Below are 20495 nucleotides of genomic sequence, written 5' to 3'. Positions count from 1 at the left end.
ATGGGGGGAATCGCACCCTGAGAGACCATGCCATTGCAAAAACAGGCTGTGGGAATCAGCACAATCTACCAGGCGTTTTTAATGTATATAATTTATTGATGAATTACACAACCACGAGCCCCGTCCAGCGAGCAGTGGAAAAGCTTTGAGCGCAGCCGTGGGTTTACGGAGGAAAGCAGTGTGTGAGCCGAGATGTTCAGGGCAGGCAGGAGGGCTGGGGGGTGCTCAGACCCACCGAGACCGACCGTGGGGCTGCCCTATTGCCAGGGGCACCTCGCTTGCCCGTGCAAACCCTCTCTGGCTCTTGGTGAACAGATGATGCTTTGGAGAGGGACACAGGAGCCCCAGGTCCATCTTTTGCATCACTCCTGCGTGGTCCTGGGCGAGGAGCGTGTATGATGGAGGTCGTTGCCCCCCTGCCTGCTGCCAGCCAGCTCCTCCCGGCTCCGTCCCTCCCGGCGCTGTGCTCAGCCTGGGTGTTTCAGGGCAGGAGCAGGCTGAGATGAACCCCTGCCTTGCTGCCGCTGGACACTGGGCAACCACATTAACTCACCTCAACTGTAATAGAAATCTGATAGAGTTTTAATAGAAATATAACAGAAGTCTTAAGAGAATCCCGGGGGAGACTGACAATCCTGACAGTGCAGATGCTCAGCGTGAGCAGACGCCGGTGCTGCAGTGTCCGGCCGAGAGCCTGTAGCTACCAGCAATACCTATCGCAGGCAAACGGAGCATCGCTGCCAGCAGCATGTCATGGCAGGGAGCGGTGCTGCTGCCACTCCAGCCCCTGCGCCCCGGCTCCTGCCTCTGCGGAGCAGCACCAGCCCTCGGCTGGCCCGGCACCCACCACCTCGGTGCTGCTGTGAGGTCTCTGATGGCTTCCCCACGCGTAGCCTGCATCCGTCCGTGCACACGCAGTGCTGCAGAGCCGCTAACACCCGGGCACCGCACTCCTCCTCCCCTGGCACAGCCAGGGCTTCACCGACCCACGGGCGTGTGGGAGGTGATGGGGGCTCAGCGATGCTCTGGTCTGCGTGTTGGGCAGCCCACGGGGACACTTTCTGGGCAGAGATGTGCCCCTTCCCACAGGGGATGAGCTGGGCTCAGTTGCAGCCGCACTCCTCGATGATCATGTCCTCGTGGTGGCGGACGACGATCTCGCCCTTCTCGTAGTAGAGCATGGAGAGGGGACTCATCCTGACCGGGGAGCAGGCGGGACAGGGCACCTGGTTGGGCTTGTAGAGCTGCAGCAAACTCTGTGGGGAGACACGGGAAGGGCAAAGCATCACCCCCCTGCCGTGGGCCGGTGGGGCCGGGGGTGCGGAGGCAGCGCCCCCCTCTTACCTGTATGTAAGCGTGGTTGGTGGGCTTGAAGGTCTCGTCTACGGGTGATGGACACTGCCCTTCGCACCGGTAGGCGTTGTACTTTTTGGGGTAGACGATCCAGCTGCCCCAGCCGGTCTGCTCGAAATCCACCATCATGTCCACCCTCCTGCACAGGGACCTGCCCTCCTCCCTGGGGACGGCAGCGGCAGCTTCGCTGACTTTGATCCTTTGCTTCTCCTTCCTGTTCCTGCGGTGCCGGCGAGTCCCCACGCCCTGGGAGCCGCTGTCACGCATGACATGCTTGGAGGTCTCCGCCGTCCTGATGAGGCTGTGGTCTCCCGGAGACTTGTCCCTGGAGAAGACGAGCAGCAGGACTCCGTCTGTCACATCCTGGGGCAGGGCTGGCTCCTCGTGGCCAGCATCATTCGAGGTGGGCAAGTGCATCGTGGCGGTGGCCGGGGTGGCAGACCCACTCGCCTCCCACTGCTCCTTTCCCATGGGACCGTGGTGTCCGGGGGCCACGGCTTGGTGGAGCCAGGACCGGAGCAGGCTGGTGACCTCAAACACTTTCCAGGAGGCCTGGGTGGAAGAGGGGCTGCCAGCCACGGTGCCCAGAAAGAGCTGGTGGGCGCAGGTCCTGCCATCCCGGCACCTCTGCCGCCGGCTGTGGTAGATGTCCAGGGGGATGTCGTGGGATGGAGAGAGGCCGGGCAGGCGGACGCGGAGCTCGGCCAGACTCACCTCCTGGCTGCTAGAGAGGGAGGACATGTCGAAGGAGAGCGCCCAGCGGGAGCCGTTCTGCAGGGAGCCTGAAAGCCAAGGGGCACGGTGAGGGGACCCCCAGCTTTGCCCTCACCTGCTGCCGGGGCACGGGCCCTGCCGTGGGAGCCCAGGGGTGGGGGGAATGCAACCACATCCACCCCGAGCCCCCAAAGCCAGCGAGAGCACCGGGCAGTGCTGGTGACAGGGACAGGGATGCTCGGGGACAGCGTGGGTCCTGGGGACCGTGCTGGTCTCGAGGAAAGGGATGCTTGCGGATGGTGACAGTCCTGGGGACAGGGATGGCTGGGGATAGTGCGGGTCGTGGCGACAGTGCGGGTCCCAGGACAGGGATGCTTGGGGACAGTGTCGGTCCGAAGGACAGGGATGCTTGGGGATGGTGCTGGTCCTGGGGACAGTGTGGGTCCCAGGACAGGGATGCTCGGGGACAGTGTCGGTCCGAGGGACAGGGATGCTCGGGGATGGTGCTGGTCCTGGGGACAGTGCGGGTCCCAGGACAGGGATGCTCGGGGACAGTGTCGGTCCGAGGGACAGGGATGCTCGGGGATGGTGCTGGTCCTGGGGACAGTGCGGGTCCCAGGACAGGGATGCTCGGGGACAGTGTCGGTCCGAGGGACAGGGATGCTCGGGGATGGTGCTGGTCCTGGGGACAGTGCGGGTCCCAGGACAGGGATGCCCGAAGACAGTGATGGTCCCTGGGACAGTGATGGTCCCAGGACAGTGCGGGTCCCAAGACAAGGATGCTCGGGAACAGCGTGGGTCCCAGGACAGGGATACCCGGGGACAGTGCCGGTCTTGGGGACAGGGCGGGTCCCAGGACAGGGCTGTCGCGGGGCCGCGGTCCCACTCACCGTGCGGGGAGAGGCTGAAGGCGGCGGCGGCGGCGGCGCGGAGCGGGGCGGGCGGGGAGCGGAGCAGCTGCAGCATCAGCGCGGGGCAGCGCGGCGGGGCGCGGGTGGGTGCCCGGGTGTGTGCGCAGCCCGGGCGGAGCAGGGCGAGGGCGCAGAGCAGCAGCGCGGGCGCGGAGCGTTGCGGGACCCCCATGGCTGCAGGGGCCGCCCGCAGCCGCACTATTTGTACAGCGGCCCCGAGCGCCGCCCCGGGCGGCCCCGGCAGCCCCCTCCCCGCGGCCCCGGCCCCCTCCCGCCCGCCCTCCCTCCCCTCTTCTCGCCGTCACTCTTCCCATCCCTCCGTCCCTATCTCCATTCTCCCTCCCCTCCACCCCCATCTGATCCCCCGCCATCCCTCCCCGTTTCCATCTCCCCCGTTCCTGCCTTTCTCCCTCCCTCCTTCTCCCCGTCCTTCCCTCCCTGCCTCATCCCTCCGTCTCCCCATCCCTCCTCTTCCCCATCCCTCTCTCCAGCCATCCCTCCTGCGCTCGCCCCCATCACCAGCTCTCTCCGGCTCGGCCCTGACGGGGGGGTGACGGCCACCCCCTCGCTGTGCGGGGACACCGCTGTCCCCAGCGCCCTGCACTGCCCAGAACCTGGTACCCCTGGGACAACACCCGCACCCCGCCGCTGCGCTCCTGTCCTGCTCCTTGGAGAAGGCACCGGGACCCAGGGTACCCGCGGACATCGTCCTGGTCGCCCCCCCCAGGCCCGTCCAGGCAGGGGCCGCTGGGTGCGGGGGGGATGCCAGCCACGGGCGGGGGGATGCCAGCCCCGGTGGGGGGGCGATGGGGCTGGGGCAGGGGAGCTGCTGGGCCGGGCGGAGGGACGCGACGGCTCCGTGAGCTTTTAGCGCCGCAGAGCCAGCGAGGGCGGCCGCGGGGACACATGGCTGGGCCCGGCCCCGGGAGGGGTGCGGAGCCGAGCAGGGGGGTCTCTGTGGCGGCGACACTGCTCCTTCCCGGGGGAAAACGTGCTGAGTCTTCCCGCGGGACCCCCCGGCGCGGGGCCGGGGCCGGAGAGGAGCCCGCGGGCGCTGCCGGTGGCACCCCCCCCGCCCCGCTGGGCACCTCCGGTTTGTCCCCTCGGAGCCAGCCCCCGCCTAGCTCCGGGCTGGGTGACGTCACGGCCGAGCAGGGTGACGTCACGGACGAGAAGGGTGACGCCACGGCCCCCCGTGTCCTTCCCGGCGGCCGCCGGCAGGTGGCGCCGCAGCCCCGCCCCGGGGTGGTCCCCACCTCCGGCCGTTGCCCTTTGAAGCGGGGACTCTCGCGAGAGCGGCGCGGCGGCGGGAAGATGGCGGCGGCGCCAGCGGCGGCGGCCGCGGCGGGGATCGCGGCTCCTGCGGCCGAGGGTGCGGAGCCCGCCCCCGAGCCGCCCGCCCCCGAGCCTCCCGCCCCGCCCGAGCCGGGCGCTACCGACGCCGACACCGGGTATGGCCCCCCCTGCCCGCTCGCCGGCGCGGGCCCAGCTCCCTCCCACACACACGCACCCCCCGGCCCTGGAAACCGTGAGGGGACCGGGGGGTGCCCTCACCTTTCCCCGGGGAGCAGTGGGGTTGCGGGTGGTCCTTTGGCCCCAGCGACACCGGGGGTGCCCAGGGTTCCCGGCCCCTGCTGCCAGGGAGGCTCCAGCCCACGCTAGGCCCTGGGGCCAGGCTGCCCCAGTCTGCTCCAGTCCGCGCCAGGCTCTGGGCCCAGGCTGCCCCAGTCCAGGCTTGTCTGCTGCAGGCCGTACCAGGCCCCAGGACCAGGTAGCCCCAGGCTGCCCCAGTCAATGCCAGGCTCCAGGGCCAGGTAGCCTCAGTCTGCTCCTGGCCCTGGTCCCAGACTGCCCCTGTCCAACCCAGCCCCTGAGCCCAGGCTGCCCCAGTTTGCTCCAGTTCGTGCCAGCCCCTGGGCCCAGGCTACCCCAGTCCAGGCCCATCTGCTCCAGTCCATGCCAGGCCCCAGGGCCAGGCTGCCCCAGTCCACCCCAGGCTGCCCCAGGCCACATGATTCCGCCAGGACTGAGGTGGGGACCCCTCTCAGGAACTCGTTTCTGCTCTCACGCAGGGGGGATGCCGCCCTGGTCGATGTTGCTACAGCTCTGGAGACAGAGTCTGCCAACGGAAAGGACCCCCTGGTAGGTGGCTGCGGGCGGCCGGGGCTCGCTGGGAGAGGCACAGTCCTCGGGGGTGAGTTCTGCAGAGCTGGGGCGGGGGATTATGTGAGAGCGGCCAAAGCTGAACGTGCAGCCTGGCGGTGAGGATGCGGCATGGACGGCCTTGCTGGGACATTTTGCTTGTCCCTGCAGAAGAGCTGCCCTTGTAGTGGAGTCTGTGCAGGCCTGTGAGAGCTGGGGATCCTGGACGTGGAAATCGGCCTTTCTTCTTGTGGGTTGTTGCAGGCCGAGGCTTATCTTTGGGATACCCGTTCACCAAACCGCTAGCCCTCTCCCATTTAAGTTTCCTTTTTTCCTCCTCACTAGCACATTTTCCCAAAGGATTCTTATTTGGTAGTGATGTAGTGTCTTTGCGTGGATGTCAAGGGAGGTGCAAAGACGTGAAATAGCCATGGGTTGTATGTGGCATAGAAAAAGAACATAGCATTTTTTTTCAACGGGTAAGGTTTTTCTGTTTAACAAAAATGGTGTTTGGCAATGCCTGACATGTTGCTAATCTTGGAAAACGAAGGATGCTTATTAGTCCTAAGTCAGGGGTAAGACAAAGATATACAAGGTGAGAAGGTAGTTATTGAAAAAACAAAATCTGAACATGTTCCTGTGGTTCAGACAAGGACTTTCCATCCTGCTAACTCCAGTTTTAGTTCTTTAAAGAATTATTTCGGAAATTAAATGCTTACCTACCTGACTAGTTCTGAATCTGCAAAATAGTTCCAGCTCGCTCACAGCCTGGCTGTGTATTAGGGGGAAAAAAATATTCCCTCTAAATTTTCCTGTCTTGACAGGTTACTGCACAAAACTTCTTTCCTGTCTGATTCAATCTTTAAGCCAGTCCAAGTTTGCTGATCTGCTCTGGTTGTAGGAAGCTGCCGGGGATAACTCCGAAGCCTTGGATGCTCAGGCAGGCTCAGTGGATGAAGAGAACGGACGGCAGCTTGGAGAGATAGAGCTGCAGTGTGGAATTTGTACAAAGTGGTTCACGGCAGACACATTTGGCATTGATACCACGTACGTAAGCTCTGCTAAGCGCTGGGCATGAAACTTTGGTCAGCAAAAATCGAAGTATGTTGAGTGGAAATTCCCAAGGACTGGGACCCTGTCCAGGTCCTTGGACACTTGAAAACCAGTGTGTTATGTAAATAACAGAAGCTTTACCTAACACAGCAGGAAGTGTTTATGTTCATACATTTCAGCTTAAAAGTATCTTTGTCCAGACCTCAGGACTGTCAGAGCCACCCCTGGACTTAGTGCCTTAGAGGCCTGTAAATGTTCTTTGAAAAGCAGAAGGGGCTTCAACAGAGGTTTGCAATTGGTGTGAACAAAAAATAAAATCTTCCTGTAAGTGAAAAGTAAATTTAGCTTGCTTTCTAGAACCTATGTGGGACTGACCTTAGACTTACTAAAACTTAACTTTTTTGGTTGTATTTTGTCCCTAAAAAGTACTGTAGACTTCCAGTTCAAATTAATTGACTCAGATGGAGCTCCTTGTCCAGAGCTTCTGGGTTGTTGTCTCTTATTTTGCTGAATGAATTTCAAGACTTCTCTAAACCAAGAAGCTTAGCTTGCTTACATTTTTCTCAAGAGCTTTGTCGCTCTTCTTGACACCTGTGGTAATCCTAATTTGATGAAAATATCATTGAACCTGTAAGGTGTTTCTAGTTTTGGAGAGAGAGAGAGAAAAATTGATTTGTTAACTTGGAATTTCTTAACCCGATGTAGTAAAGAATACTTAATTTTTTAACCTGATGTAGCAATGTGTACACTCACAAATCAGCACGCTCTTTTCCAGCTCGTGTCTGCCCTTCATGACCAACTACAGTTTCCATTGCAACGTTTGCCATCACAGTGGGAACACGTATTTCTTAAGAAAACAAGCAAGTAAGTGTAAAAGCATATTCATTGAAATGTTGTGCAAGCTAATCCCAGAGGCTTCATTTTATCTAAAGTCGGTGGGAGGGTTCTGCTGAAACTTCTCAAAAATGACCCAAAAATTCCATAATAGCAACAAGCATGTGCAGCTTTTTCTAAAAATATATTGCTGTTTTGATACTAACTTATTAAGATCTGTTCAGTGAGGGCTGGTGAGTTAGGACAGAACTTGAGAGGGTTTTAGTGTTACTCAAGATAGCAAGGGTGCTGTGTGGTTAATAATCGCGGTGTGCACGAGTGTGTGTGATCTTCATGAAGTGTAATCCCAGCTCTGGTATATTTTCGTTTTTAAGATCTCAAGGAAATGTGCCTTAGTGCTCTGGCCAACTTAACGTGGCAGTCGAGGACACAAGATGAGCACCCAAAAACGATGTTCTCAAAAGATAAGGTATGGCTGTTAGAAAAATCACGGATTTATGTAAGCTGTCATTTCAGTGAAGAGCAAGTTCAAACGAATACTGGCAGCAAGACTTTCAGACCCACACTGTTAAGACTCGGTTATATTTATTTTTTTTACAGGATATTATCCCATTTATTGATAAATACTGGGAGTGTATGACAACACGACAGAGACCTGGGAAAATGACGTGGCCTAATAATATTGTCAAAACTATGGTAGGTATTTGGAGTTAAATTCGTGGAGGATTTTCTGCGACTGGTACGGTTGTCTGCTGTCGTGACTGGTGAAGATTCTAATGCTTCCTATGTAATTGATATACATATTAATAGTAAATACTCTGGTTTAAACACTTTTTAATGAACTTGATATGATCTTACCCTGTGTAACTTAAACTCCTCCTCTATTTTAGTGTAAAGAAAGAGATGTATTCTTGGTGAAAGAGCATCCAGACCCAGGGAGTAAAGACCCAGAAGAAGATTACCCCAAGTTTGGACTTTTAGACCAAGTATGTAATTAGGGATGGAAGGAAAGTGTGCCGTGGGGAGCTGGGAGGAAGGGGTGGGGGTCCTTTTTGCTGGCGATTTACGCAAATGAGCAAGACTTAGCCAAGCCACGCTGTGAGCCTGGCCTGTGCCAAGCGATGTGTTGGAGTACTCTGGCACCTGGAAGTGCCGTGTTCAGGCTTTGAGCGGCGAGTTTGACTGAGTATACATCAGATTTTTTTATCTCTTTCAGGATCTTGCTAATATTGGTCCTGCATATGATAACCAGAAACAGAACAATGCTGTATCCACGAGCGGAAGCTTAAATGGCAAGTTCTTTAATCAGGCGGGTTTTGAATGTTTGTGATTAAGTTGTATTTTCCCAGTCCTACAGCTGGGTGTCTGTGCAGTTACGTCAGTTGAGATGCTGCAGTTAAACCTGTCAGGTGAACTGAGGTTACGCTTATTGTGTTCAAAATAAGTTCAGCCAATCTCACCATGCTTTTTTATAGAGATAGATTAATTTTACCTTACTGCAGCCAACGAAATCGAGATGCTTGCAAGAAAGCTGAGCTTGTCAGTTTTCTTCCATAATGATTTACAATTTACCTACTTGTATTATCCACATTTCCTGTCTCCCTCACTCTGAGATTTCAAAGTAGTCGGGGGAAAGTATATATCATTCCTTACGATCACTGCTTGCATTTGCCTGTTGTTCCGTTTTGCAGGATGACAGCTGTGCTAACAACTTTGCCTAGCTCGCTGGGATTAGTTATAGTCATCTCACTGTGGTAATATTAACTGCTGGTGAGATCTCTTTGTGTGCAAGGCTACACCGCTCTATATTAAACACATTCAAGTAGTACCTAACGGGAGATTAGTAGTACCTAACGGGAGTTGGGGGCTTTTTAAAACAGGACTGTAATGTCTAAGGCTGTATTGTCTCCACTTCATGCACTGGTTGTTTTTTCTTTAATTTCTGGAAGATTGACAGATATGTGGTGCCACTTCTGTTCTTACAGGTGGAGCCTCTTTGGGAGGTGAATATTTACCTTTCAGCTTCTAAAACTTAAGTATTGTCGTTTGCAAAGCTTTTTTGCTCAATTATCTTGGAAGCTAAAGTCAATTAAAAATCAAATGCGTGCCCTGATGTGATTGCCATAATACCTTAATACAAAACAATTTCGTGTTTTAATCTTTAGCAGTTAGAAGCTTTTAATTGTCATATTCTGCCTCACTTGACTGGTTTAAAGTTTTATTTTCACTTATGCTTGTTTTTACTTTGTATGATTTGGCCTGATATTTTTGTAGTTTTAAATCTTAATGCCTAAATAAGTGGTCTGAATCTGTGAGCTGGTGCGATATTCTGGTTGTTTGGGTAAATAAGTGGTGACAAGCTGGAGAACCCTAAACGTATGTCTGGACTAAAACTAGCAAGTGCAGCTGAGATCATGTCATGTTTGTGCAGAATATGGTATTCCTTCAATGGTTTGGATCCCTTACACTCTAAGGGGAGCGCTGATAATTTAAAAGCTGACTATATTTTTAGTTACGACACAGTATGTGGTTCGTGAAGGTGTTTATCTACAGTACAGAAAAATTCTGTAGCTTTCCTTGGAAATCAGTAGTGATCTTTTTGGAAACAGTGTAATGATAAAATGAGCATACAGTTTAATGTATTAAAACGTTATATTGGTTTGATTACATTTAATGCGTAGCTCTTCCTATACTATGGTTTTATTTGTGAGTAAAAAGTGAGTGCTGTAATGCCAAACGACGTGCTGTTCAATCATAGTGGTGATTTCGGTAATGCTGAAGAGAAACACCTCTATTGCTTTTCATTTTTCCTCAACTTAGGTGTGTTTTGTTTTATAGATGGAAATTTAACGTTAAGTGCTCATTGCTTATCGGCGGCAGAGTGTTCCTCCAGCATAGTGTGTCGCTGGGACAATGACTTTGCTTAAAATCAGATAGTGTGTGCTGTAGGTTGGATTTTCTGCTACTTTTGCAGAAATAAATTTGAACTGTGACTGGAATCTCCATGAAAGGCGATAATAATGCTTTTGAAGTGGATCCCAATGCTGCTGTCCGTAGATCTTTTGGTGACAGAAAAGATGCTTAATCCTCACCTTAACATCTTGAGTTGAGCTCATTTTCTTGATAAATCTCACTTAGCTTCCACCCTAAATTTAGACATTTCAAAACTTGACTAGAAGCTACATAAAAGTTCTGGGTTTTGCTGTGCTCATTTTCAGTAAAGTCTGTTTTCAAGTTTAACTGTGGAGGAAGGTACTTGAGCTCTTGAACTGATTTTAATTTGGCTGCTTCTGCCCCTTTCTGCTTGTGGAGATTCCATGCTCACAGGCTCCCTCTGGTCATCGGCTGCTTAATATCCCCGGTTTCTGTGTCTAGGGGGAATTGCTGCTGGAAGCAGTGGGAAGGGACGGGGAGCCAAGCGCAAGCAGCAAGACGGAGGGACCACGGGAACAGCCAAGAAAACCAGAAGGTAAGAGGAAAGACAACGTTGTGGCACAGTGATGAGCATCTATAGCGAGGTGTTGTACGCTGGTCGGTGCGACAGCTTCACTTGTGATGCCTTAACCTGCCTCCCGCCTGTCTCTGCCCTTGGTGGATTTATGGGGAATCGTGCCATAACCCTGTGATCGTATTGATAGGTCACATGCTAGAAATTAGCTGGAATAGATGAGTATACGCTCATTTCGTAGATGAGTATATGCTCATTCCGCACCAACTGTTTTGGAAGCGGAGCGGCGTGCAGGCGGTGAGCGCTGCAGATACAGCTCTGTCCTGGGCTGATGCGTGACTCAACCATCGCCACCGTGAGATGCCAACCTGTAGCTTTTATGTTTCACAGCGACCCGTTGTTTTCCGCTCAGCGCTTACCACCCCACGGTTATCCTTTGGAACACCCCTTTAATAAAGATGGATATCGTTACATCTTGGCTGAGCCTGACCCCCACGCACCCGACCCGGAGAAACTGGAGCTGGACTGTTGGGCAGGAAAGCCTATTCCTGGGGACCTCTACAGAGCCTGCCTGTATGAACGAGTCCTCCTGGCACTGCACGACCGAGGTACGAAGCTTGCCCACCCTATGCAAGTTGTACAGCCGTCTTCAGTAGCCTCACATCACCAGTTATTGAGGTTTTGGACATAATTGCTCTAAGAGGTGCAAATGTTAAATCCACTTCTGTGTGTCCGCTTGCCTTTTGACATGACTGCATGTTAGAAATCGCAAATGAGCAGCTCGTATCCTCTCATCCATCGCAGCTCCTCAGTTGAAGATCTCTGATGACAGACTGACTGTTATCGGCGAGAAGGGCTATTCAATGGTACGAGCCTCGCATGGAGTGCGGAAAGGAGCGTGGTACTTTGAAATATCCATGGATGAGATGCCTCCGGACACAGCTGCCAGACTGGGCTGGTCACAGCCACTAGGTAAATAACTTTACCAAATATTTCTTAGCAGCGGATTCCAACTGGTTCCTGTAATTCTTTCCCCAGTAATTTAGACGTAAGGAGGGTAAGTTGAGTTCAGCTTGCCTGCTTCTTCACTGCTTTTCTTAAGGGGAAACTCTTTCTGCAGCTGAGCTAAACCATGCAGAACTGCAGTAGGGGTGGACCCTTTATGCTGGTTTATGCCTGACCTTGCGTAACGCTGTAGTCAACGCGTTTGTACTAATGGCAGTCGTTTTTGGTAACTGAATGTAATTGCTGTTCCAAAACCTGAAGTGGGACGCAGAGAGGCGCTCCTGCTCCGCTGTGTATGTTCATGAAGAAACGTTGGTTTCTGCAGGGAACCTCCAGGCGCCTCTGGGATATGACAAGTTCAGTTACTCCTGGCGCAGCAAAAAGGGAACAAAGTTTCACCAGTCGATAGGGAAACACTATTCATCTGGCTACGGACAGGGTGATATACTGGGCTTTTACATCAGTCTTCCAGAAGATACCGAGACTGCCAAATCGCTGCCTGACACTTACAAAGACAAGGTGAGGTGTGGAGTTCACTGTGGGATTAAGGGTTGGCCAGGTGACAAGTGGAAAACAGGTTGCTCTAGCCTCACTTTTGTCCCCTTTGAGTGCATCCTGTCCGTCCTACCTCTGCGTACCGCTGTGGTTCATAGCAGAGTGGTCCAAAGCGTTGATCTCAAGAAAACAAAATACCCAGAACCACCCAGGGTCTCTGCAAGGGAAGACTGTGCGGGGACTACTCACTGAGAGTGCCCACATCTCGTTTAATCTTCTCTTCCCCTCCTGATTCTCAAATATTTGAGATGTGTGAATCGCTCTTCACGGGGAACAGGCACACCTGGCCCAGAGCGGGGCTCCTCTACATCTGCTGTTCTTTAATACGTCACTAAAGGGAACGGTTTTTCTGGCTTGTGTCTGAAGTGGTTGTTTTCTAATATTTCAGGCTTTGATCAAATTCAAAAGCTACTTGTACTTTGAAGAGAAGGACTTTGTGGACAAAGCGGAGAAGAGCCTGAAGCAAGCACCTGGAAGCCAGGTAAGTTAAGCGCTGGTGGGTGGAGGATGCAGAACCTGGGGAAGAGTGGAGGGCCTGCTGAGACTGGCTTATTGAAGGTATTAATCACTTGCACTTAATGAGCACAAAGGGAGGCTGATCATTAGTTCTTCATCAAAAAGAATGCTTTTATTAAGGCAACAATAAATGTGAGCTTAGCAAACCAGCTGCGCCCTGTGCTCGTAATGTTATTGCTGTCACTTGAGTAATTGTCTGGCACCAGGCAAAGGGGAGCTGCTTCTCGAGGAATGCTTTGGAGTTCATGAGGAAGGTCAGGAAAGCATCGATGGGGGGGAAAAAAAAACAAACCCTCTTCATTTTTCTTTTCAGATAATATTCTTCAAGAATGGTGCCAGCCAAGGAATTGCCTTTAAAGACATCTTCGAAGGAGTTTATTTTCCTGCCATTTCTTTATACAAAGGCTGCACGGTAAGTGACGTAGCTTCAAAGGAGAATTTCTAAGCCCATCGTAGTTTTAGTATTGCGGAGAGTGTGGGCGCTCTGGGAGCGTGTCAAGCAAGTGGAGAGGAAAGATGGGAATTATTTTAGTGAAGCGACTCTGGAATGCTGCTGCCGTTCGCTGTGTGCTGTGACGGTCTCAAACGAAGGCTCTCCTTTCGTGCCAAGGAGGTCTGTTCCCGTGGGCTTGCACAGGGTGCAGGCAGGCTCGGGAGTGGGAGGGGTGAGGACTGAAGACATCTGCCCCTTTTTTGTAGCTAATGATAAATGTGTCTTCCACAGGTTTCTATAAACTTTGGGCCATATTTCAAGTATCCACCTCGAGATATCACTTACCGTCCGGTAAGTAGTAACTGAAGCATTTCACCCCCCCACTTTGGGATAGCCTTACAGTATTTAAACAAAAGGTGGCTGAGATTTTGTTGTGGCGGTGGGAGTTGATGCATACCAAGGCTGTATCCATCCTCTTCAGCCTTTGTACTTGGTTAGTGTAGCCAAAAGGATTGTATTTAAAAATATTTAAGGACCGATAGCCTAACAAATAACTTAGCTAAGTTTTAACTAAACAGTAGGTGCTCTTTACAGATTATGAAGTCTCTGTTCTTTCCTGTGTTATTCTCTTTTATCAGTACGAGGGCTGAATTTGTGTTTAAGGAAAGACTTAGAATTTTTTTTTTCCTTCCACTAATGTTTTCAGGAGGGAAAAAGTGCTGGAATGCTGCTGTGCAACAGGGCTAGTCACCTTCTGTCCTGAGCCTGTACGTCGTGACTGGCGCTGTCTTTCCCTCCCTTTGCAGATGAGTGACATGGGCTGGGGTGCTGTTGTGGAGCACACGCTGGCAGACGTACTGTACCACGTGGAGACAGAAGTGGACGGAAGGCGAAGTCCACCCTGGGAGCCATAGACGAAGGAGGCGGCGCAGCGTTAACAGAAACGACGCAGTGGGTATCCAGTCAAGTGGTTTTTATTCTAGAGGAACATGCATCACTCGGGACGATGGGCCAACGCGCAAACACGCTGAAGCCAACGCAGCTCTTTGTGGCAGGCGTTATGTATATTTGTTACCTGCTGAAGATTCACGCGCTACCACTACGCTGGAGTCTAAGTGAATGCAGTTCTAGTATGTCTTGTGCTGTGTGTGGGCATCTCTTGGAGTCCTCGGTAACTTTACAGTGTAGCTAGCTGAAGAAGCGAGTGTTGTGTTGAGGTAACTTCTCCTGTGCTGTACCCGGCTTGTAACAGTCGCGTGTCGGTGGGAGTGGGCTGGAGCTGGGCCCACCTGCTGTACGTACAGACTGGCAGAAGGAGCACCGACGCTTCTGCTGTGGCGCACTGTAACCAGCAGCTTCCAGCCAGAAGGATTGTGTTGTAACAAGACTACTGCATGTATGACTGAAATTTGGGCTTCTGTCCAAACTGTATTTTTTTTTTCCCCACAAACTGGAAACCAGTTTAAAAATAAAGGCTTTAACTCTTACTTTTGGTTGTTTTTTTTTTTTTCTTGTGACTTGTTATGAATGGGATTTAACCTCAAAGTAGCTACGCTTAAACTCAAGGTGGTCACGCTTGAGGGATCTCCTGAGCTGAAGATCTGCTCACTGCATTGACGAGTTGAGTTACACAACGATCGTCACCGCAGAGCTTTGAATGAATAAATAATTGGACACTGTGTGTGTGTCTGTAGAGGAAAAATAAATTAGAGCTGCTTCAGTGGGGGGAGAAGGGAATAAAATTTTTAGGTAAGTGAGTGAGTGGTGTGTTTGTGTTTTGGGGGAAGGAGGGGAATAAAATTTGAGGTTTGCCCCAGTGAGTGTGTGCTGGTCCTCCTGCCTTCCCCGTCAGCTCTCTGGGACCTCCCTAATAACTAATTAGCCAAGGCCCTTAATAGCAGACACCACTAATTAAAGCCTTATTTATTGATTGAAACTAATTAGTTAGGGAGGTTGCAGGGGCCTGACTGGGCCAGCACATGCTCAGTGGAGCAAAGGCAGGACTTAGCTCAAATTTTTGGTCCTGCATTTGCACGATGAGCATGTGCTGGCCCCTGCGCCCTCCCTAACTAACCAAGTTTCAATAAATAAAGCTTTGTGTATTTATTTATTGAGACTATGCATTAATTAGTGGTGTCCACTATTAAAGGCCTTGTCTAATTAGCACAGGCTGTAACTAATTTGTGTCTGACTTACCCCATTACAAGATTCCCTACTGCACCCTGAACAAAGCACCCCAACGCGGGGCTGCTGTCAGCAGCCCGCGGCCACCGTCCGGGCCAGGCGCCGCCGGAGGTGGTTGGCAAAGTCCACCTGCGTCTGGGACAGAACCTGGTTGATGATGGTCTTCGGCAGCCAGCCCTGCGGAGGAGCAGAGACAGCCCGTGAGCGCAGCCTGCCTCGATCGCCAGTCCTGCCTCCGCTGTGAAAGGTTCCCGGCCAAACCTACCTTCAGGTCGATGCTGAGAAGCCAGGTGAGCTTGGTCTGCGAGGGGCTGCCGGCCAGCGGGCGCAGGACCATGCAGGTGGGCCCGTTCTCAGCTCTGGGGGAGGAGAGGAGGGCACGCGTCAGAAACCACCGGCTGACATGGCCTCACTGTTACAGCCCTGCTGAAGCGCGTGTGAACGAGGGTTTCCTTAGCAATTCCTGCGTCTGAGACAAACCCAACCGCTCTGAGCCTGGACTAAAAGCCAGTGTGAGTATTTTCACTAAATGCCCCTGTAAGTGACTACAAAAGGCGATTGATTACCTTATGAATCCCTCCTGTTCTGGCATAGCTCCGTATTTGGTGGACATGCCGGCCAGGACGCAGGTGGAGCCGCGTCTCTTGGCGCATCGGACGCTCACAAAGTCCCGGGGTCCCACGATGTTACCGGGGGTAGCGGCTGCCTTCTCATGGGTGATCACCGTGTCCTTTCCGATCTTCTGGAGAATCTGGAGAGTTTAGAATTAAAATGTTAATTATTTATTTGAGGTGTTTACTGCAAACATGGCTAAAAGCGAGCTTTGATGACTGTGTTCAAATACGTGCTCTTACAGAAACTCAATGCCCACCGTGAGAAAAACTGCAAATACGCGCTTCATCCCAGAATACGGAGCACTAGTTTTCAATAGCTGAAAAGGGAACGTGTTTCGCGTATTCCACACGAGCTGTGGAAGAGCAAAATGCTTTTCCCTGCTATTTCTCCCCTGGTAACAGTGTAAATTCCACAGGAGAGCTGGCCCACCCCCTTGCGAGCGCCGTCCCTGCAGGGTAAGGACCCCACAGCCCTCCACCTCTCCATCCCCTTCGGCTGCAGCACCGCGATTTCTGCAGAACAAGCTCCGCATCTGCAGTCAGAAGCGGACAAGTTAAAGTCCAGCTTCTCATTTCCCAAAGACCGGCCGGAGAAATCCCGGCGCTCCCACTGTGACGGGCGCAGGGATCCTTTGTCCCTTCTGTCCCCAGCGAGAGCAGGACGCGCGTGCGAAGCCCTGGCTGAGGCGGGTCTGACGCACGCTTCCCACCTTGATTTCTTTGACGTTGGGGTTCCAGTCCCCCATCTGCTCCATGTTGTCCACCAGCTCGCTGTAGACCGTGTCCAGGGGCTGGTCCACCACCACCTCCAGCCGGAACACCTTGCCCACGTCCGGCAGCACCTTGCTCAGCACTTTGTCTCCGTTACCCTGGGAGAGGGGGAGGCGGAATGAGCATCACAAGTATTTAGGGGCGGACCCCGTCGTTCTGCTGCAAGGCAGAGCACCTACCACCACCGTCTCTGTCTTCCAGCCGTCCAGGTTCCCGAGGATGCTGAGCGATTTCTGGAGGGCTTCCTCTCCCTGCTTGATGTACGACATTTCCATCTCGCTGAAGGGCGTCTCCTCCAGCCTGGAGCCTGCGTGGGATGGGAGAGCAGCGGCAGTGAGGGTAAGACTCTGCACGTTCACTAACACACCGTAACAACAGATAAGCTTTATCTACATCTCCGTGCCCAACGAAGTAACCTCCGTTCCCACCGCTTGCCCGCCTTCGCTGTTTGTTTAGCAAAAGCAGCGCGACCCACAACCAGTTTTTCCTCCACCCGCTCCCCTGAGCCCTGGCCTGTAACGACGTCGCCCTGGTGGTGACACCCTGCGGGATGGGCCACCGAACCCCCCCGGGCACCGGTCACTTACTGAGCAAAGAGCTTCTTCTGCGGACCTGGTTAATCCAGGCGCTGGGTCCCGCGCTGCGGTGGGCGAGCTTGCTCAGCTCCTGGCTGATGGCCACGGCCGCTTGTCTTCTCAGACCTGAGAGCAGAGAGCGCGTCACACCGTGCTCCGGGGGGTTTGCTGCATTTTTTCCTCCCACAATTTAAATACACAACATTGAAAAAGTCTCCGCTCGCCGCCTTCGCTGAAGCCCCTGCAGGCAGAGGGAGCAGCTGGATGCCACCGCGCTGCTCCGGGACGGAAACTGTCCTGCACGTCCCAGGCTTTGCTCCGGGTCCGAGCCACGCAGCATGCGAGGAGCGGACGAGAGCGGGAAAAGCACCGAGGAGCAGAGAATGGCCATAGAAAACAAAACCCCCGCAGCCAGCGGGAGCGTTACCTGTAGCTACGCCCTGCGTTTGACAAATCCCCCCTCAGACCCCGGAAACAGGTCTGGGAGCAATGAGGGTGGTGGAGACAATAAAACACGAACCCCAGAAAGCAGCGGGGCATGGGGTGGGGGGAGTATCCCTGGAGCCCCCCCCCGGCCCCCGGCCCCTCACCGGTCATGTTGCGCAGGTGCCGGTAGGAGATGGCGGCGCAGAGCTTGGAGGTGGCGGGCAGCATCTCCCCGGGCAGGCGGAGCCGTGGGCTGCGGGCGTCTCTGCGGCGAGCGTTCCTCTGCCCCGGCCTCCCCGCGCGCTCGGCCTTAAATGCGCCGGCTGAAGGATGCTGGCGTGTCAGCAGGGAGATAAGAGCCATCACTTACGGCAGGGCCACGCGGGCCAAGGACGGACCCGGCTCCTCGCGCAGCTGCCGGGGGCCACGGGGCTCCGAGGCAGGCGCAGGGATGGGCTCGGACACCCGGCCAGCCCCCCCGCCAGCCATGGGGGGCACAGGCAGCTCCCAAAACAAGCCGAGGGCAGCAAATCGAGGTACACCCCCCCCAGCTCGGCTCGTACAGCGCTTTGCGGGCGATCCCTGCGCCAGGGACAAACCTGGGAGCTACAGCACGGCTTGTGCCCGCGCAGATCATCAGCCACAGATAACAAGGGACGACAACCAACTGCGACAGGTAATAACGGGTAAAGGCGGATAACAACGGATAATAATAGATAATAACAGATAACAACAGATAACGGTGGGCAACGCGGCCTCACAACACAACCATCCCGGAATAACCGGAGCCAGGCTCAGCCGGACCCCAGCTGATGCCACACGCAAGCCCTGGGGCAGCCCCTCTGCGTCCCCCCAGGCCAGACCCCATGGCAGACCCCGGCCGCACTGGCCCCAGCGACCAAACCCCGCGGAGTGGCACCTCCCAGCACTGCTGGCACCCGCACGCACGCACGGGGACCGGTGGGGAGCCGGGACGGCCACGTGCGGCCGGGCAGCACCAAGGATGCTTTACGCACGTCGCACGGACAAGAGTTTTAGAGTCCTCTCCCTGGCGCCGCAGAGCCCCGCGCTAACGCAGCCTCCTTCGCCCTACAGAACACCGAATATTAAGCGCATTAAGGCGCTGAGCCCGGGGCTGGGGGCGAGGGGCAGCCCCCGCTCCCCCCCCAGGGGCCGGTTTATCGGCGTGGGGCTGGGAGCGGTGGGCAGCGGCGGAGCCGCGATAACGCTCAAGGATGAAATGCCATTTGCGGGATGAGTTACGGCCCCGGAGCCCCGCGCGCCCGAGAACCCGTGAATCACCAGCTGCTTCCTTTGACGTCAGCCCCACACCCTCCTGCGGGGAACCTGACCTTCCTCCCCGCTGTCGCAACAACTTGGCCGAGGGGGAGGTCAGCCGCTCGCTGCGCCTCGGCCCCGGGGACCCCCCTGCCTCCCCCAGCTCCCCACAGACGGGCCGGGTCCTACCTGCCATCCGGGAACGGTCCCGCTGCTCCCCGGGATGGCTCCTCTCCATGCCGTGCAAGAGGAGACCCCTCGCGTCCCCCTCGGAGACGGGCGATTAGATGGAGGTGCTGGGGGGACCGGGAGGAAGCCAGAAGCTGCGGCATCCCCTTCCCAAACGTTTACTGGGAAATCCCGGCTTGGAGCGGTGCTGCAGGCGTCCTTCCCGGGGTCCCGCCGCAGCTCTACCCCCGATGGGGCTTCGTCCACCCCGTCCCCACAGACCTGCACGTGGCGGGAAGGAAAAATCAGGGGGGGCTGAAATCCCTGAGCCCCGCAGCCCGGAGCTGGGGAGTTCCAGCTCCCAACCCAAAGGCACATGGAGCACCGGGGGAGAGCTGGGGAGACCCCGGCTCCCCGCACCCCTCGCCCTGCCCTGCTGGGGACGCAGCTGGAGCCCCCCGGGGCAGGGGACAGGGGCAGCTAGGAGACGCCCCCGGCTGCGATCCATCTGGGACCGCTGTTATCCCAGAGGGAGCAGCCGCTGCCAGGCACAAGGCCTCGGCACAAGGACACGCTGTTTTTTGTGAAAAGAACCAAAACAGCCCGGGCAGAACCACCCCTGCGGCTCTAGGGTGGGGGGGCTGGAGGGGTATGAGCCCCTCTGTGCCCCTCAGGAGGGGACACAGGGACGGTCACACCGTGCCACGGTGCACAAGGTCAACACCCTGGGTGGCCGGACCCCGGAGCCACACGCCGAGACCCCCAGCCTGCCGGGAAGCCGTGCCGAAAAGGCAGCCAGGGCCCTCAGGAGGGTCTGGTTAACTGGGGACACCCCCCCGAGACCCTCACCAGCTCCTGATGTCACCTCGGCATCTCCTCCAGCAGTCCCCCGGGGGTCCCGCGCTGTCACCCACTGCTGGGGAGCCCGCTGTGTCCACCGAGCCTGCGAGGAGAAGGGACGGCAGCCCTCCCGCGGCACCGGGATGGCACCGGGGACGGCACCACGGCACCGGGGACGGCACCGGGGACAGGGCTGAGGTCCCAGCACCTACCTCGCGCACCGGGACGGTGCTTCTCCGTCGGGGCAGGAGGGAGCACGGCCGGTCTGGCCGGTGGATCCCGTGTGTGCTCCGGCACCGCTCGGGGCAGGATTTGGCCCCAGGCACAGCTCGGACCCGCCGGGACCCTCGGCTGGTGATGCTGAGCCAGGTCCTGCCCAGCCGGGGGTGCTGGGGGCAAAGGGGGTGCTGGGGGCAAAGGGGGTGCACGGCCGCGTCCTGCAGCCCAGCGAGGGGACACCGGGGAGACGGCACGGCCCCGCTCCAGGACGGGCACCCAGCTCCCTCCCACCCGCGTCCCGTGGGGCAGGAGGAGGGAGAAAACACCGGGGGAGGCAAAACAGCCCCGCGGAGCCCCCATCCCCGACAAAACGCCCCCCCCCCCCGTCCCCGCGCAAAGTCACCACGCAGCTCCGTTTGCAGCTTTTAGCTTAAAAATGTACATCCAGGCGCTCAA

At 55.5% G+C, this 20495-nt stretch overlaps 3 protein-coding genes across 8 annotated transcripts; 1 reads left to right on the top strand and 2 right to left on the bottom strand.

The window, feature by feature from the left end:
- Window positions 1-798: 798 nt before the first annotated feature.
- NODAL (nodal growth differentiation factor) lies at window positions 799-3150 on the bottom strand. Its single transcript, XM_054180753.1, has 3 exons — window positions 2958-3150; window positions 1345-2135; window positions 799-1256 (listed from the first exon to the last, which is right to left on the bottom strand). Exons 1-3 carry the CDS (start codon window positions 3148-3150, stop codon window positions 1104-1106), a joined length of 1137 nt encoding a protein of 378 aa, XP_054036728.1. The 3' UTR covers window positions 799-1103.
- A 1148-nt stretch (window positions 3151-4298) lies between these two features.
- ASH2L (ASH2 like, histone lysine methyltransferase complex subunit) lies at window positions 4299-14451 on the top strand. Of its 2 annotated transcripts, XM_054225037.1 has the most exons (17): window positions 4299-4429; window positions 5051-5120; window positions 6022-6167; window positions 6949-7037; window positions 7382-7476; window positions 7608-7703; window positions 7898-7993; window positions 8224-8299; window positions 8993-9010; window positions 10383-10476; window positions 10846-11063; window positions 11260-11427; window positions 11786-11979; window positions 12404-12496; window positions 12845-12943; window positions 13256-13315; window positions 13771-14451. In XM_054225037.1, the coding sequence occupies exons 4-17, from the start codon at window positions 6965-6967 to the stop codon at window positions 13876-13878; spliced, it is 1488 nt and encodes a 495-aa protein (XP_054081012.1). In that variant the 5' UTR covers window positions 4299-4429; window positions 5051-5120; window positions 6022-6167; window positions 6949-6964; the 3' UTR covers window positions 13879-14451. The 2 variants fall into 2 exon arrangements, with proteins under 2 accessions (XP_054081012.1, XP_054081014.1); XM_054225039.1 differs by lacking the exon at window positions 8993-9010 and having other exon boundaries at window positions 4305-4429.
- Window positions 14437-20222, bottom strand: STAR (steroidogenic acute regulatory protein). Of its 5 annotated transcripts, XM_054225045.1 has the most exons (11): window positions 19830-20222; window positions 19002-19262; window positions 18551-18623; window positions 18134-18201; window positions 17699-17867; window positions 17121-17234; window positions 16713-16840; window positions 16473-16631; window positions 15715-15899; window positions 15414-15507; window positions 14437-15325 (listed from the first exon to the last, which is right to left on the bottom strand). In XM_054225045.1, exons 5-11 carry the CDS (start codon window positions 17760-17762, stop codon window positions 15218-15220), a joined length of 852 nt encoding a protein of 283 aa, XP_054081020.1. In that variant the 5' UTR covers window positions 17763-17867; window positions 18134-18201; window positions 18551-18623; window positions 19002-19262; window positions 19830-20222; the 3' UTR covers window positions 14437-15217. The 5 variants fall into 5 exon arrangements, with proteins under 5 accessions (XP_054081020.1, XP_054081019.1, XP_054081018.1 ...); XM_054225044.1 differs by having other exon boundaries at window positions 18134-18623; XM_054225043.1 differs by having other exon boundaries at window positions 17699-18201.
- Window positions 20223-20495: the final 273 nt, after the last annotated feature.

This window comes from Rissa tridactyla, chromosome 20, assembly GCF_028500815.1.
Source record: "Rissa tridactyla isolate bRisTri1 chromosome 20, bRisTri1.patW.cur.20221130, whole genome shotgun sequence".
In the NCBI taxonomy this organism is placed as follows: domain Eukaryota; kingdom Metazoa; phylum Chordata; class Aves; order Charadriiformes; family Laridae; genus Rissa; species Rissa tridactyla.
This window is presented reverse-complemented; position numbering and strand designations above follow the sequence as displayed.

Excerpts from the sequence above, each read along its gene's own strand:
- NODAL (XM_054180753.1), bottom strand. The coding sequence starts at position 3,150 with ATGGGGGTCCCGCAACGCTCCGCGCCCGCGCTGCTGCTCTGCGCCCTC. Across the intron at positions 2,136-2,957 it reads CTTCAGCCTCTCCCCGCACG|GCTCCCTGCAGAACGGCTCC; the intron begins GTGAGTGGGACC and ends CTTGGCTTTCAG. Across the intron at positions 1,257-1,344 it reads CCAACCACGCTTACATACAG|AGTTTGCTGCAGCTCTACAA; the intron begins GTAAGAGGGGGG and ends GTCTCCCCACAG.
- ASH2L (XM_054225037.1), top strand. The coding sequence starts at position 6,965 with ATGACCAACTACAGTTTCCATTGCAACGTTTGCCATCACAGTGGGAAC. Across the intron at positions 7,994-8,223 it reads AGTTTGGACTTTTAGACCAA|GATCTTGCTAATATTGGTCC; the intron begins GTATGTAATTAG and ends TATCTCTTTCAG. Across the intron at positions 13,316-13,770 it reads GAGATATCACTTACCGTCCG|ATGAGTGACATGGGCTGGGG; the intron begins GTAAGTAGTAAC and ends CTCCCTTTGCAG.
- STAR (XM_054225043.1), bottom strand. The coding sequence starts at position 17,897 with ATGGCTCTTATCTCCCTGCTGACACGCCAGCATCCTTCAGCCGGCGCA. Across the intron at positions 17,235-17,698 it reads GCACCTGCGCAACATGACCG|GTCTGAGAAGACAAGCGGCC; the intron begins GTGAGGGGCCGG and ends CTCTGCTCTCAG. Across the intron at positions 15,508-15,714 it reads GAACAGGAGGGATTCATAAG|AGCTGAGAACGGGCCCACCT; the intron begins GTAATCAATCGC and ends CTCCTCCCCCAG.